This window comes from Sebastes fasciatus, chromosome 14 (assembly GCF_043250625.1).
Source record: "Sebastes fasciatus isolate fSebFas1 chromosome 14, fSebFas1.pri, whole genome shotgun sequence".
In the NCBI taxonomy this organism is placed as follows: Eukaryota; Metazoa; Chordata; class Actinopteri; order Perciformes; family Sebastidae; genus Sebastes; species Sebastes fasciatus.
Window position 1 is genome coordinate 24705709 of NC_133808.1, and position 17569 is coordinate 24723277.

The following is a 17569-nucleotide window of genomic DNA, read 5'->3' on the forward strand; positions in this document are numbered from 1 at the left end:
CCAGATGGTGGCGCTATAAAAATGCACTTTTTGTTTTGGCCTGTAACTTTTGAACCAAAATGTCTCAGAAACAAAATTATTTTTTGTTCTGTTCTGTTTTTTTTTTGTTGCTGCTCGTCCTACAAATGTTTAGCAATCGTCACCAAATGTGGTGCAGAACATCTCTGGACCAAGCAGGAAATAATTGCCATTTCGGATTTTGAATGTTCCATACAGTTTTGCTATAGCTGGCCCTCAAAGTTTGCTCAAATGCTGCGGACAGGGCTTATAATACAAAAAATGTCATGTCTTCTGAACGCTTTTGCTGCATAAAAATTATTATAATGCAATCACAGCAATGGGAATTGTTCCTTGCAACAAAAATAAATGTCAGTAAGTGACCAGCAATTATGAAGTATTATGTTACTTGACCATATAAGTCATTATAAAATGCTTTATAATGTGTTGTGATTATTGTTATAAAGCATTATGAATATTTGAGTGCTTGTAACTATAATTTTATCACCAAAAGTTTACTTTAGCTGATATACAATGGCAAATATTTGCCAACTTAAGCTAAGATTGATATACGTTTAAGACCCTTGCACAGCTTCAGAGCAGCTCACAGCTAAAATAAAGTTGAATGAGTTATTAAAAATGTAAAATAATCGTTGACTGGACATAGTGGATTTTTTCTGATGCATTTAAAATAATACCGGCTTTAGTTTGTGTGAGTTTTTGTGCCCTAAACTTTAAAAATGAACTATTAACTGAGCGTTGGTGGTCACATCTACTAACAGTTAAATCTTGTAGTACCAAAGTGTTCACTGAAATTGCTCTATCCCTCACTCTTGTGTAGTAGAGTGCTTTTCTACGTCTTTTAAAAAAAGAAGAAACACCAGTAGGCAAAGTAAACAGATGTTTTTTCTGCAGAAGGAACACTTGCAGCACTAAGTTTGAACAAGTAAATAATAACTCATCTCTATCTTTATGCTCAATCATCATTGCACCAACAGAAGTGACTGGATCTGTGTGTGCTTGAGTGAGTCAGTGTGTATGTCTGCATGTACGTGTGAACACAAGCAGCTGCGGCACTGATATGGATAAGCAAATAGCTGCACACACATCATTAGGTGCTCATTTACAGACATTATAGGCTGGAGCGCCGGCATCTGAACAAGCATGTGTGAGAGTGAGTATGTCTGCTCAACATCCCAGACTTGTGATTTCTAGGAAATTGCCATAATGTTGTCAATTCTTCCTCTTCCCATCAAGTTCTTCTGTGCTTTCTACTGCTATCCTCTCTGTGCTCTTTGCCATGATTACAGTATATCTAATTGTGGCAGGAACAAACCTAAATAAAAGCTAGAAAATGTGATGTTTTCCAATAGCCCCAAGGCCACCTACCCTCTTTTCATGTTAGTTTAGAGATCACTGAAATTTCATTTGTGAAAAACAAGTGCTAACCCTTCAGGAATAATACCCAAAATCAGACTAAAAGTCATGTCTCTTCAGTGTATACACCCTTAATTATCTTGGGGGCTGAACAGTGGTAGAAGAAGTACTCCGATGTTTTAATTAAGTAAACGTGGCAGTACCACGGTGTAGAAATAATGAATTCCCAAATTCTAAATGTTACTCAAGTCAAAGCTATTAACACCAAAATATACTTGTAAAATTACTTATTATGCAGAATGGCCCATTCGCAAATAATATACATTATATATTATTGAATAATAGTTATTGATGCATTGAAATGTACATTACTTAAATTTTGCAGATGGTAAAGGTGGAGCTTATTTTTTAACATATACGCTGCGGGGTAGCTTGTAATTTTTTACCAAGGGATCAATAAAGTCCTATCTTTATCCAAGTTAATAAATCATACTTTATTTGTTGATAATATATTGCAATATTAATCTGAATCTGCAAAGTAAAGTTATAAAATGAATGTAGTGGAGTCAACAGTGCAATATTTGCCTCTGAGACGTAGGGGAATAGAAGTATAAAGTACTAGAAAATGGAAATACTCAAAGTACAAGTACCTTAAAATTGTACTTAAGTACAGTACTTAACTAGATGTCCTTAGTTACGTTCCACCACTGGGGCTGAATAGCTGTTCATGTTTTGGCCGACAGAGGTGAAAAACAGAGTTTAACAGTTAGTCCAGAGGCTTCTCACAGTGAAGATAATTATTCTTCATCAAGCAGTTCATATGGCCTGTAATGACGCTAATCAGTTCAACAACTGTTTTTTTCATTGCATATCACTGTAACTAATAAAATTGTTCAGACCGCCATTAGACAAGCAACATCTGGGGTGGGGGGCATTGAAAGGAAGCGAAGGCAGAGTAGAAACGGAGGGTGGGGGGGATACTGGCAGAAGGTAGAGCAGAACAACAAGGTGTAAAGTGAAGGCGAAGGGGGGCTCAATTAGGGAAATGAAATCTCATCTTCAGTGTGGGACGACATACATCAATCAGTGACAGCTCCGCCTCTAAGCCTGTCAGTCCCGCCTCAGTCAAAACGACCAATTAAAGCAAAGCTAATCCGCCCGTTAACCCCTGGATAGCCTCTCTGACACAACCTCCTCCTGTATACAAGAGCTCAGTCAATCAAACACATGTAAGCTGCACACAGTTCTATTTCTGTGTGTGTTTTCTGTATTTTATAAACTGAATTATGCTTTTTAATCCAGTACAAGCTGTTCTCAAACAGTTCGAATAATTGGCAGTGAACTGACTTTGTTTTTCATTCTATCATTAAGTGAAATTGTTGTGTTATGGAGGCCAAAAAATAATGTTTTTCCTGTTTTCTCATCATGTTTTGTTGCTCAAGAGGCATTCTTACTATTTCTCTCCAAGCAATTTAACCGTTTTTCCGCATTTTATGAGACAGAATTGATGTTAACTGATGGCGTTAGCTATAATACATACAGAATAGGGTTCTTGGATTTCAGCTATTTTATATGTTATACCCCTTCAAATGACCAGAAGCAGCATGGACAATTTTTCCAGCCCGTTTGCGCAAAAAGGCGTATAAATGCCACGACAATGTGCAAGGCGTTTAGAGTTCTTTAAGCACGTCTAATGTTGTAGTATTTATACTCCTTCACGTGAGACTGGGTTGATTTTTCAGTCGACAAAAGCACTATGTAAGCCAAATATCTTTACATATAATCCAGGAACAAAGATGTCATTGTAGAGGACACCAATGTCACCAATGTTGCTTATTGCCTCTTTTATCCAAATTGCTTTAAAGCCATAAATCACTATGCAGGTCATTTCAGTACTCTCTTACATACAGGCTGTAGCAACATCACCACAGACTACAACACAATGACTTCTAGAAACCTGTAACACTCATTCCCTCCAGCCTTTTTTATTTAATTGTCCTCACTTGAACAATGTAGGTTATTTTTCATCTGAATTCTTCCGGTTTTGGAGCAACGAGAGGAGAAATAAAAAGCAGGAGAATGAGAGGTGATGATGGCGGTGTCAGGTGGGGCGGTGATAAAGAATTATGAGTTTCCCCTTCATCACCTAACCCTAACCTTTACGCACACACATGCATACAAACACGCGCACACAAACCGATCTGATTAAACCCCACAAACATGGATTGGTGGGAGTGTCCGTGGACCACAAGGCTAATTGAACTGTCTCCACTCCGACAGGATGGAGGGTTATGGGGAGAATGATGAGGACTAGATTAAACAAGCAGGAGTGATAGTCATAGAAAGGAAGCAACTGATGGGGACAGGAGTTATCATTCAGTCTGTCCTTTGTCAGAGGTTTATAGTCATGTCTGAACAAAACGGTGTCCTGTTATGTGTCCATGCTATGTGATTCCCCATTGTTGGATTTTATTTTCTTGTAGGCAATGTTGGTCGGTCGATCCACTTTGGTCCAGACTGAAATATCTCAGCCACGGTTTGATGAATAGAGTGCTACAGGAATTAGTCTTAAAACCTGGAAATGAGTTTGCATTTTAGCACTTTCGTTTCCCTCATCTGGAAATCAATGGGCTTGTGAACAGGTTTTTAGTTAAATGCCTGAAAGCTTAAGAGACTTTAATGTTTTGTTTTACGATATAAAATACATCTTTTTAAAAATGTTTTAATCTTCTATGTCTTAAAAAAGGCGGTTGCTAACAAGTGGCTCAATGAAACTACAATACGTCTTCACGCCGACACATCCCGTCTTCACAGTCTCGTTGTGTATACTCACGTTCATGCGACCGTGGTGTAGTTTGTTTATAGTCTAAAGTTAGCTTTTTACTTCTGACGATTGCATTCACACTTCAAAAATCATAAAAGTGGTTTTCATTTGTGAAGATTATTTTTCTGAACAAAATGTGAGTCTATTTTCTGCAATAATCCAAAACACAATGAAACAATCCCGTTGGCTTTTTGTTGAGGAAACCCTTGCGATTCTAACTTCCTGGTTGGCCTACAAAAATACGTCATCCCTGCAGCGCTCTATAACAAACATAATTTCTCTCTTAAAATAACGTTTCAGCCACCGCAGTCATCGCCTCTATTACAATCCCGCCATAGGCGAAGGGCTTTGTGTGTTTCGTTAGGATGTGATGTGTTATCAAACGTTACATCTTTTACATACTGACAGGCTCGCACTGCAAATGAGACACATAATTCATCATTCACGTTTGTGAAAAAGCAACTTTCTTACCAATTCGTCATGAAAATAGTATATTTTTTGGCCTTTTTATTGGCCTGACTATTTTCTGCGGTCATTGTCAAATGTGGTGTGTGCTTGCTAATCTGCTAAATAATAATTTTGTGTCAGAAGGGGACGATATGTCTGTGAATGTGGTTGGATAGAAATTTTAAAATGTTCACAAAGTGACTTTGTTATCAAATTTATGTATAAATTCTTTGAACCTTTAGCGAGCCACTCAGAAACGGGTAGCGAGCTACTTGTTGGAGATCCCTGGTATGTATTATATATACACAAATCTTCACACAAATCTTCTTACAGAGAAGATCCATTTTGAAGAAGGGTTCAAACTAGTTTCATGTATTTGCGCTAAGGGAAGAACATATTTGGGTAATGAGTATTTTGGGAGCCTGACCCTGCAGAGCAGTCTGGGTGTCCCACAGAGCAACAGATGTTTAACTACTCTGTGCAGCCACCACCCTGCCGCCCCGTCACTGCCCCGCTCTTTGTGTGTTAACCAGCTCTACGTGTGTCTGCCTCCTCCTCTCATTCACTCACCTCTGTTTAGGACTAATTAGCTCTGTGCCTCCTCTCCTCTCCCCCCTCCACTTCTTACCCCTGAAGCCTCATCTCATTGTACTGTCATCTCGCTGTTTACCATGCTAAGTAATAATCATCCAATCTCAACTCTCCTCCTCCTGCCTCCCCTCTTCTCCTCCTCCGCTCCTCCCTCTTGTCCTCCTCATTATGATCTGGTCTCAGTTGTGACGGCCGTCATTAATCAACTCATTTTGAACGACGTTGAACCTTGCAACCCTGAACACCCACCGCTGCTCAACCAGGAAACGTTCTATTCCCCCGCGGTCCATTAGGCCAATCAGAGCCAAACTGGGGCACGACAATAGATAGAACAATAACAGCCAAAAGCAGATATGAGACCAGGCGGCACAATAGGACACAGACAGCAGGAGAACAACAGGCTTTATTATACTCTATCTGTTGGGGATTTTCTTCTGGCCTTTATGTCTCCTGGGATACGTAGTCATATTTGACTTTACTAACCCACTGGCCCTATTAATCTGTTACATCTGCCTAGGAGGGTCACTAAAGTCACTATCATGGTTAAATACCTCATTTTGAAACATTTTGCATTTGCTTCGGAAAAATGTTCTTTAACAGGAGTTGATTGTACATGTCTGGCAGCAGCAAAGTACATTAAGGAATAAACAAAATATGAGCTGATGAGCAGTAATAGCCAATGTTCCAAAAATGTGAAATATGCAATTCATGTGATTCATAAAAAACAAGCTCTTGTGATCAAATCAGTGAAATCAAATCAGCTCTGATTTAGCTTCCTTCATGTGCACCATCATGCCAGAGAGGCGTAACCTTTCTGCCTCTTGACTATGGGGAGGCCTGACAGAGTCGCCCACTGGGTTAACCTCTCGTCCATTTGTGTATGAATAGAAGCAACATGAATGGTTCTTTTACAGCGGAGGGGTAGAGAGGAGCTTTGGCCTGAGTAGCTGCTCTGTGTCTCCCAGACTTGCTCTTGTGTCTATTTTGCATTGTTGCTCTTGTCTGTCTATGTGTGCAAGCAAATATGTGTTTGAGTTCTTTCCTGACTGTAGAGGTGTGCATCTTCAAAAAAATAGAGTAGCCTGAGTGCTCAAATCGTAAAAGATTATTTTAATTAACATTTAGTGGGATTTTTTTTTTTTTGTAATTTCATTCAAACCAAAATTCAAATACTTGTCAATGCTCGGTGTAAAAAAAAAAAAAGAAAAGAAAAGAAAGAAAGAAATATAACCTGAACTTTTGTCCTGCATTTAGACTTTATATTGGTGCCCAGGCTGCAGTAGGTCTGACTGCAATCTGGTTTGGTAATCTACAAGCCGTCTGCCACAGAAAATGAATGAATGAATGAAAACTGATGAATATTAGCCTAGTTTATACCAGAGATTTACACAAGTTCACGCCAGAGGGGTGAATTATTCAGTTTTCTTTCATGAGAATTGAAAGTAAAATTAAAGATTAAATTAAAAGTAGGCCTATTTAACAAAAAATTGCTGTTGCAGTGCACTTATCTTTTTATTTTCATTTATAAAAAGCCACCTGATTGCAAGAAATAAAGTCTAAAAATGACCCCCAGACCCCCAGTTTGGTTTTGAAATCCTCCCTATTTTTGAGGTCTCAAGGTTGACGAGTAGATGAAGAAGATGAAGAATAAAAACCTTGCTAAACTCCTGCTAAAGCTAACGTAACTAGCTCATGAGCAGAGCGACAGTAACTGCCGTCACAGCGTTTGACTTGGTTTAAGCCATCTATAAATCACATATTCTATAATGTATTAGATTGTAAATCAATTTAATAGATTAAATCAATGGATCGTATTGATTTCAATATGAACATGAATAATATGGACCACCAGGCACCTGGCAAAAACATTCAGACCGCAAATAACCACAATATAGTTGATTTACTTAAACATATTAGTTAAAAAGGCCCTGACTCCTGATGTCTGGTTTAATAAGCGCTGCTGTAGATGAAGGAATGCCATTGATGAATATTGTTTCCATTTTAATCAGACATACGTATATAGATATGTTGACCTCTTCCTACTGATCGTTTCATCCTCAGACTGGAGTATATTACTGTACAAAGTATCACGTTATGACTGCTATCTATTTGTGAATAGATAAAAGCTATGTGCATGGGTTATGTGAATACAACGACTCTTTTGTTAAGGGTTGTTAACATGGCAATGTAATAACCATAAATCACAATTCCAATATATTATTACCAAACATAATATCTCTCAGTGGTGTGAAACTCCAAATGCTGTTTCTTTTATATCCGCGGAACCTTATCTCAAACGATGTGATATTTGTGCCGGGTTATCAAGATATGCTGTACAAACGTTATTAAGCGGTGAGATACGTCTTCCTTTATCTAACGGAGAACAGATCACAGAGTATTAATTATTTTACAGCTGACTTTTTACAACCTCAGTCCTCACCTGGTTGTTCACACATCCCTGTGACCTGTCTGACTATCAAGGGCATGGAAACACATGGCCTGATCGCTAACGAATAAAGCATTCATTTTTCCTTAAATAATATGAAAGGCTAGCGTACATCGTGTTTGTTTTACTGATGAGAGGAAAGAAACAAAAGAATGTTAATTCCGCCTAAATACATTTATTTGATTTATCAAACGTATCTCTTGGACATGGCGGATTTACCTATTCATGGTAATGTAAGGTGATGCGGAAATGGAGGTAAAAATGGTCAGGAACGTTTATTTATGCACAAATTAAATTTGTAGACTATTGTGAATTGGGTCACAATGTTTGGTCATTTTTTTAAAAGTGGGTACCCAGAAAAGTTTGGGAAACACTTTCTAGTTAAAAACTGGTATGCTTCATAGGTATAAGCTTCTTTATGGACTTTGTAAATCAAAAGTGACTTTCACCGTGTAATGACAGATCAAAGCAGATTTTCTCATTGTTTTTTGTTTAGTAAGCAATGCATTGTTTTCATATATTGTATAATATATATTTCACAGATGTCAACAGCAGCATAATAACATTACCAGATTGACAAATGACAAATGTGTTTTTGCAAAGTATCCAGTCTGACCCCTTTCTGCAGCCATGTCTTCTATATAGCTTTTCTTTTTGACTCTACTGTGGTCTATGTGATTCTTAGTCAGTGGTGGAATATAACTAAGTACATTTACTCAGTTCTGCACTTCAGTACAATTTTGACATACTTTACTTCTACCCCACTACACTTCAGAGGCAAATATTGTACTTTTTATTCCACTACATTTATCTGACACTCATAGTTACTTTTCTCATAAAAACATGCAATGCTTGTATGAAATGATGCAGTGCTACTAATCTACCCAGTGGTATACAAAGCATCTCAAATTGGCTCCAAGTTAATGAACTGCAACATTAAACTATTCTCATTTATTAGTGATAAAAACATCCATCCATCCATTATCTGTAACCGCTTATCCTATTCAGGGTCGCAGGGGGGCTGGAGTTGATCCCAGGTGACACTGGTGCCATTCTGCATACTGAGTACTTTTACTTGTCTTACTATAGTAAGTACATTTTGCTTATAATACTTCTGTACTTTTACTTAGTAGTAACATTTTGAATTCATGACTTTTAATTATAATGGAGTGTTTTTAGATTATGGTATTTCTACTTTTACTCTAGTAAAGGATTTGAGTACTTCTTCCACCATTGTTCTTAGTAATGATTGATGACTGGACTTGTAAATTATTAACGTGTGTCTCCTGGGAGATGACTTTAAACATGTAACATCAAAGTGTCGTTATCGTTGGTCAAATCAGCACTTAGGAGTTCATAAAACTCTTAAAGTCTACTTGTCTACAAATGCTGATCATGCTACATCATGCCGTTACAGCAATTCTATCTAATATCTATTCTGCGACTTGGAGAACTTTGATTTCTGAACAATCTCGATGTCATATAATAATAATACTCGGGATACATTTCACGTACACACACATGCCTGCACACACATCCGTAGGCCGTCGTTAAGTTTATATGTTGTTGGGTAGTTGAGCAGGTGTTGGTGTGTTTGTCTTTGACGTGAGAGCGGTTTGTTTTCCCAGGCCTCTGACTGTCTCTTATCAGTCCTGTATAAACCAGCAGGAAATCACCACTGGTTAAACTGGGGCAGATAGATGCAGTTTGGACGCTGCCAGTCAAACTGTATAGGTCCACCTGAAGCCTTATTGAGGCATCGCTCAGCTTAGGTTGACAGGAAGATGTCTTCTGCAAAACTGAATGTACAGTTTCATCAAGTTATGGGCTACTATATGCACATGTCTGAAGCTCATTATAATGTGTATAGTGATGGAGCAAACGCCAGACAATCGCTATCGGATGTTGTGTCACCTGTCCATACTGTGTGTCCGTCTGCAGGCAGAGAAAATGAGTTTGCTCTCCGTCAGTTTACGGCCTCTTTATCTGCTCCGTGGTGTGGTGATGACCCATAATCATAGCGGCAACCGCCGATAACAACCGTTGGGTTTCCGTCAACCTTAGCAGCCAATAAAATTTAATGAAGACTTAGTTGTAAAGTGATGAATTTCGTCAGCTCTGTAAAGTGAGATTACAGTAATTAATGCAATATAGCTCTCAAGTGTGTGTGTGTGTGTGTGTGTGTGTGTGTATATAATACAATGTGTGTGTGCAAGACAGTGTGTGAGAAAGTCACACCTGAAACGGGGGATGATATTGGAGGTCAAACTGCCAGACAGATAACCGATAGACTGAAAGAAAGAAAGACACACACTTATTCTTGTGTATGAATAGGATTGTGAATGCTTAAGAAGAATTATAACTTAGCTGTATTGAATATATATAATTCAACATATAATTCAACATATAATTAACCCTTTAAAGGGACTGTTTATAACTTTTTACAGGTATAAATCTACCGGGTCGTTGTCCCATGCGTGCTCGCGTGTGGCTACGCTGTTCAGACAAGACTCTGCCTGCTTGTCTTCACTCACACAACGTGCGCGTTCTCGCTCCACCTCACGTTCATGCGCGCACACTACACACTGCAGAAGAGTTAGTTTAGCTCTGAGAATATCTAGTGAATGTACAGTTGACGTTTGTGCAGAAATAAATGTTGCAGCTCCTCCAGACCAACAGAGGTTTCCCGTGTCTTGTGAAATGACGGGGCTCCGCTGCGAGAAACGTCATCGTCTCCGACCGGGTGCCGATGTCTCCCTCCGGGCGGGAGGCGATAACGTTTCTCTTCCTGCTTCAGCCCAGCGAAAAGCCAACACTAGATCAGCATTGATTCATGGAGAGACCTTCGTCTGGTCAGCTAACATTACTGCCAAGCAGCTGAAATATAGAGTGATATTGTGGTTTTAGCTGACGTGTGTTAACTCACTGTTTTGAGCGATGCTCGTTCATGTCTATGTAGAGCGAGCACAAGTGCGATCCCGACGCTGACTTTCGTTGACTTAACGGCCAAAGGTGACGCTGTTAACAAGCATTTCTGAAAGTTACAAACAGTCCCTTTAAAAGACAGAGTAAACCCTGGCTGCCTCCTGTGCTGCAGAGCTCTGGCCAATCACAACAAAGCAGACTTTATAGTGCTGCTGGGTGAGAGTCGTTTCTCAGCTCTCTGTTGGAGTTGGAGTTGGAGTGAAGTGGCCCAGGAGGTCAGAAAGAAAATATTTCTTCAGGAGAGAGGAGACACAATATAGCAGTTTCTGTTAACTTTTACATATTTCATTGTGCGTTTATAAATTTGAGACATTTCACTTCAAAAAGTTCATCGTGGGACAGAATGACTACCACCATGGAGAAGTCTAAAAACCTTCGTATCGATGCGCGTGTGTGAGAAAGTCACACCTGAGACGGGGGATGATACTGGAGGTCAAACTGCCAGACAGATAACAGATGGATTAAAAGAAAGAAAGAAAGTCACACACTTATTCTTGTGTATGAATACTGAATGCTTAAGAAGAATTATAACTTGTCAAAGACAATTTTTGGAACAGTAATGCAAAACAGCACTTTACTATGGACATAAATGCAATTTTCTCTACTGCTAAACACGACTGCAAATTGGTTGTATGACTGCAAATTGTATGAAATTGTGTCTGAAACGTTTACTTATTTTATTCTTCTATTGTTATTTTTAGGTATGTTAATTTTAATACTTATTTATTCTATCCTTTTTAATGCACTGACGGGAGCTGGGAGAAACCATATTTCCTTCTGTGTATGCAAATACTCAGTGAAATGACAATAAAGTGAATCTTGAAACTCTGCTGTATTATAATATATATAATTCAACATACAGGAGGTGCACCAATGCCTATAATTAACCTTTTAAAAGACAGAGTAAACCCTGGCTGCCTCCTGTGCTGCAGAGCTCTGGCCAATCACAGCAGAGCAGACTTTATAGCTCTGCTGGGTGAGAGTCGTTTCTCAGATCTCTGTTGGAGTTGGAGTTGGAGTGAAGTGGCCCATGCAGGAGGTCAGAAAGAAGACACTTCTTGAGGGAAGAGGAGACACAATATAGCATTTTCTGTTCACTTTTTAGATCTTTTTGAAATTTGAGACATTTCCCTTCAAGGTTCATCGTGGGACAGAATGACTGCCACCATGGAGAAGTCTAAAAACTTTCGCATTGATGCTCTTCTGGCTCACGACGTGGCGCAGAGGACGCACAGTGACAGTGACGGCTTGTATTACAGCAGGAGTCCCGGAGGCTCAGAGACTTCCTCCCTGCACCCAAACCAGACTCACTTCTCTCCAGGAGTCCTGTCCAAGTCCCAGCTCTTCAGCTTGTCCCTGCAGTCAGGACTCGCTGCTCTGCACCAGGGAGGTCTCCTCGGGATGCCCCCGGGCTCCATGTACCCTCTGGCGGCCCTGGGAGGCCAGCAGCCCGCCTTCATGTACCCGGGCTTCGCGCAACTGCTGCAGCCCGGCTACCCGGAGCAGCTGAAAGGGGTCATGGGAGCGGGGCTGCCGCTGGAGCCCTGGATCAGAGCCGGCATGATGATACCCAGACTGGGGGAGTACGGAGGTGAGAGGATCTGCCTGTCTAACCTCAACTTTCTTCATTCTTATACTTCCTGTAACTGAACTTCTGCATGATGTTTTTATCTAAATATACCTCTGAATGTGTGAGTGAGAGTTTAAACATCCTCATTAAAATGACATGCACGCCCCAAAGGCAATAGTTTGCTGAGCTTTAAAAGAATACAAAAATAATATTATTAATAATATTAATAGTAATGATCATGATAATAATTTGTTTAAAATATAAATACAAATGCATAATTATATTTAATATATAAAATTAAAATGAATTATTATAATAATAATAAATTATTACAATAATTATTACAAAAAAGTACTATATATATATATATATATATATATATATATATATATATATATATATATGTATATATATATGTATATATATATATATATATATATATAAAAAAGTACTATCTATATATTTGTAGATATTGTCTTAACAGCATCTTCTTTTAGATTTTTGTTGAAGCAATGTTTATTATTATTTCATCTAATTTATAAAATAAATACCTTTTATAGGCTAATTCACTTATTTATTTTCAAATGCAGGATATAAGAACTTTAGCACTCTGTAACTTCACTTCTGCGTGATGTTATATTATCTATCTATAAATGACATGGATGCTCCAAAGGCAATAGTTTGCTGAGCTTTAAAATAATAAGAAATAATATTAATAATATTTATAGTAATAATGATGATGATAATTATTTGTTTAAAATTGCATAATTGTATTTAATGTATAGAATTAAAATTAGTTATTATATAATAATATACAAAAAAGTACTATATTTATATAATTGAAAATATTTTCTTTACAGCATCTTTTTTATTTAGATTTTTGTTGAAGTCATGTTTCTTGTTATTTCATCTAATTTATAAAATAAATACCTTTTATAGGCTAATTCACTTGCTTTTTTTTTTTTAAATAAACAATTTGTTTAAAATTGCATAATTGTAATTAAAATTAATTATTAAAATAATATACAAAAAAGTACTATATTTATATAATTGTAAATATTTTCTTTACAGTATCTTTTTTAATTAGATTTTTGTTGAAGCCAATGTTTCTTGTTATTATTTCAAATAATTTATAAAATAAATACCTTATATAGGCTAATTCACTTATTAATTATGTTTTTAAATACAGGAAAAAAAATATATAATCCATCTTAGACCTAATTAAAATCAAATGGATCATACATTTGTTTCCCTTAAATTAAAATATTATTTAATGTACACAGATGCTGTATGTATTTTGACACCTTTTTGTTCAGTTTTTTTTGTAATGGGTGTAGGTCAGCAGCCAATTTATTAATGTTTTTAGAGCCTCCTAACAACCGGTGTGTTGATATTGGTTTTGACATTGAGATGCTGTCTCTTAAGAACAATATCTCATAAAACACATGCAACATTTACGGTAAAGGTAACACCTGAAATAGACCTACTACTTAATCAATTGATAACATTTACAGTGTTTTCATTAAGGTAATGGTCTCTCTGGTGATGGTTTATTACCCCTCTAAAGCAATATCCTCTCACCACGACCTCACATCACGGCAATAAATGTTAACGGACAGAGAAAACAATAAAATATACAGGCAGGTAGGTAGGTAGGTAGGTAGGCCTGGGATCCAAACTGTGAAAGGGAAATCAAACTGGGAGATTTTGTGAGGATTCGTTTGAAGATTTATTAGAAAAATATCTGTTGAATGAATGTTTTCTTTCTTTTTGTCTTTACTGTAGGCTTCTTTTAATTATAGGCCCACTATCCATAATAATATTGAGCTCTAACAGAAATAGATGAAAATGATAAAATGTAAATAATGACAAATGCACAGAATAACCCCTCTCCATTTTCCCCTCTCAGCACCGATCCAGGCAGGGATGTTGGGGAAGTGTCGGAGGCCCAGGACGGCCTTCACCAGTCAGCAACTACTGGAATTAGAAAACCAGTTCAAGCTCAACAAGTACCTGTCCAGGCCTAAACGCTTTGAGGTGTCCACTTCACTCATGCTGACGGAGACTCAGGTGAGAGAGTCAGAGAGTATTGTATTGAATTATTGTATCACATGGTACATGATTTTGATGTGTGAGTATATTCACATCCTTCCTATAGTCTCTGTCAAGTTATTAAGCTTATCACCATCCTTATTTAAGACAGGGTACCATTACCCTGTCCTGCTTTTTAACATTATCCCTCTCCCCAGCAACAAATCCCTTAAAGGCGCAGTGTGTAGGATTTTGTGGCATCTAGTGGTGTGGTTGAAGATTGCAACCATCTGAACACCCCTCCGCTCACTCCGCCATTTCAAATTAACATGAGCCGCGGTAACACCGTGGTATCTTTTAGGACCTTTGCCTTGCCTACTTTTAGGAGAAGCGAAAGTCAGATGGCGTCTGGCGGTACCACGGTTGTGCACTCTGCGGCACACGTTACTGCAGTTTCACAATCATGTCAGAGAACTATGGTGGCCTTCAGGTAACATAAAAACTAGGGCTGTCAACATTTTTTATCTATTATAAATGTACCTTAAAGGGAGATTTGTCAGGTATTTAATACTCTTATCAACATCGGAGTGGACAAATGCTTGCTTTTTTGGTATTTAGCACTAAAGAAAACATACTTATGAATATTATATTCAATTTCTGCCAATAGATACCCCGAAATCCTACACACTGTTCCTTTAAGAGAAGAACACTTTTTTTGCACCTTGAACCCCACACAACTAAATATGTTCACACAGTTTAACTGTCATCATTCCTGTTATTTTCACCAGGTTAAGATCTGGTTCCAGAACAGACGTATGAAGTGGAAGAGAAGTCGCAAAGTCAAGGAACAAGCGAAGACTCTGACCGACAAAGACAGAGCTGGACCGGATATTCACAGTGCCAAGCCTCAGAGTGATTCACACAGCTCGGGCCTAGAGGACGAAGAGGAGATAGAAGGGGATGAAGAGGATGAAAAAGAGGAGATGGAAGCGCTGAGGGTGGACTCTTTAGGCTCTGTAGGCTTCAGGAGACATGCTGGAGGAGGAGGAGGAACAACAACAGGGAACTACAGCTCTTACTCAGAGGAGGAGCTGGAGGAGGGAGGCCCAAGAACAAAAAGTGGGGTTTTCCCATAGTTATAAAGTTCAGCATGCTTTTATTGTACGTCTTTAATGTTTATCACTTGTGAGAAGACAATGCACAATCAGGTGCACAAACATGGTGGCATGAAGAGGATCATTCACTTTTCACAGCCCAACTCTTAGAGCCATATCTGTACCTGGAGCTCCCAAATTAGCAAAAGGGTATGTCAACATCTGCACATTGGGCTGGATAAGAAAACTGATGACATCAAAGAAGAATAATACCAGATTTATGTACTTGGACATTTAATGGTTAATGGTCAGTAGTAGGGATGCACCGATCTGACTTTTTCCAGTCCCAATAACAATACCTGGGCTTTGGGTATCGGCCAATACCGAGTACCGATCTGATACCAGTGTTTAATTAATAAGCTGTATGCCTCACTGTGTGGAAGTGACTGGGATCATTCTGTTATGTGTAAGGAAACACCAGGCTTGACTTAAACATCGCTTTCCTAACTTTGTAAAACAAAAGGTAACAAATGAATACATAGTTATAAATTTACTGAATTGCTATTTATTATTAGAATAATAAATTGTACGCTAGCAACTTAGTAAAAGAAATCTTCAGCAAGGAATTGGTCAAAACTTAAACGGGAATTAAAATTCCAGTACATAATGTATATGGTTTATAAATATAGAATTTAATTGAATAGATCGGCCCCATCGTCACAGATGTCCGTTATCGGTATTGATGCATCCTTGGTCAGTAATCCATTTGAGTTATGACTTCAGAATCAACAAATGATTCTCTCTTATAATGGGCATTTTTGTGCATGATTTAGTTGTGATTTAAACAGCCTATATGTTCCTGTCCTGTCATCTGCAATGAACTAATATACTGCATCTTTGAATGTACATAAACTGTGTGAATTGGGGTGATGATAGCACTTTCATGGTGAATGAAGAGACCGAGAAGTTAACTTGGAGACTCGTGTTGTAAAGAGCGTCAGTGTTACATCGTTATCAGTGCATCCTGGTCTGTTACAAATGCTGGTCAGATATTCCACCAATATTTGAATCTTTGTATTTTTAACAACAAATAATGGATTCATATTCACCCAGTTAAAGTTTTAGGGCATATTAGGTGCAGCGGGAAAAAATGCTACTCTGGCTACTTTTTTGACTTTACGGTCAATCATTTCTGTTGTACAATATTCAGCTCTTTGTTTTGTATTAACTGCATGTTATATTTACTTAAAGACACACACGCAGAAATGGCTGCACGTACTGTAGGTATTTTAAATTTACTGTTATGGTATTTTCCCTGTATTTTGTAAACTGCTCTCATGTTAAGCGTGTTATGTTGTCAATATAATTTAACATTATAGAATTTAATATATTTCACTTTTAAAGCAATATCAGTGTTTTTTGTGGAGATGAATGGTTTGAAAAATAAAGATGCATTCATGTGTATTGAGTCCTGTAGGCCTACTGTTTAACTGCAAGTTGAAGTACAAACTTGTCTTTTTTTTTAATGAATTGATAAAGTTGTTGCATCAGGTTACATTTCCGTGCCGTGCTCAATACTGCCTCTATTGTAGCCTAAATACTGTGTGTTATCTGGCTGCTTACATGATGCATAAAGTGAGAACTGCTGACATCTCAGAATTGATTGAGTAAATGTACTTAGTTACATTCCACCACTGGTGACAGTTATGAAGCTGTGACACATAGTAGACTATTCAGATATATTCGGTGTGTCAGCTTATTTGATTTGAGAGAAAAACAAAAAACACAAATGCTCTGAACCCCTGAATATCGCCTGGAGTCTACCTGCCAGTGGAGCACTTCCTCCGTGCACGTGCACGTCCATTCCTGGCAGGTAGACTCTGAGACAATGGCTGTGGCCCGGAGCTTACATGGGAGGGCAACACTAGCTCCGTCCTCACGTCCATGCCTGGCAGTTTCGCCAGGCATGGACGTGAGGATCTGCCTGTGGCGAGCGGTACCTCAGTACACAGTATTCCAAAGACTCGCAACCTTGTCTCTGGCGTCTGACAGCACTTCACGAACCCCTGAGTATCGCTTGGAGTCTTCCTGCCAGTGGAGCACTTCCTCCGTGCACATGCATGTCCATGCCTGAAACAATGGCTGTGGCCTGGAGCATGGACGTGTGGATCTGCCTCACAACCTTGTCTCTGGCGTCTGACAGGGCT

The 17569-nt window shown here is 38.4% G+C and overlaps 1 protein-coding gene across 1 annotated transcript; it reads left to right on the forward strand.

Annotated features, from left to right (window-relative positions):
• Positions 1-10862: 10862 nt before the first annotated feature.
• LOC141782175 (motor neuron and pancreas homeobox protein 1-like) lies at positions 10863-17015 on the forward strand. Its single transcript, XM_074658231.1, has 4 exons — positions 10863-12258; positions 14147-14307; positions 15057-15732; positions 15986-17015. Exons 1-3 carry the CDS (start codon positions 11823-11825, stop codon positions 15402-15404), a joined length of 945 nt encoding a protein of 314 aa, XP_074514332.1. The 5' UTR covers positions 10863-11822; the 3' UTR covers positions 15405-15732; positions 15986-17015.
• The last annotated feature ends 554 nt before the right edge of the window (positions 17016-17569 follow it).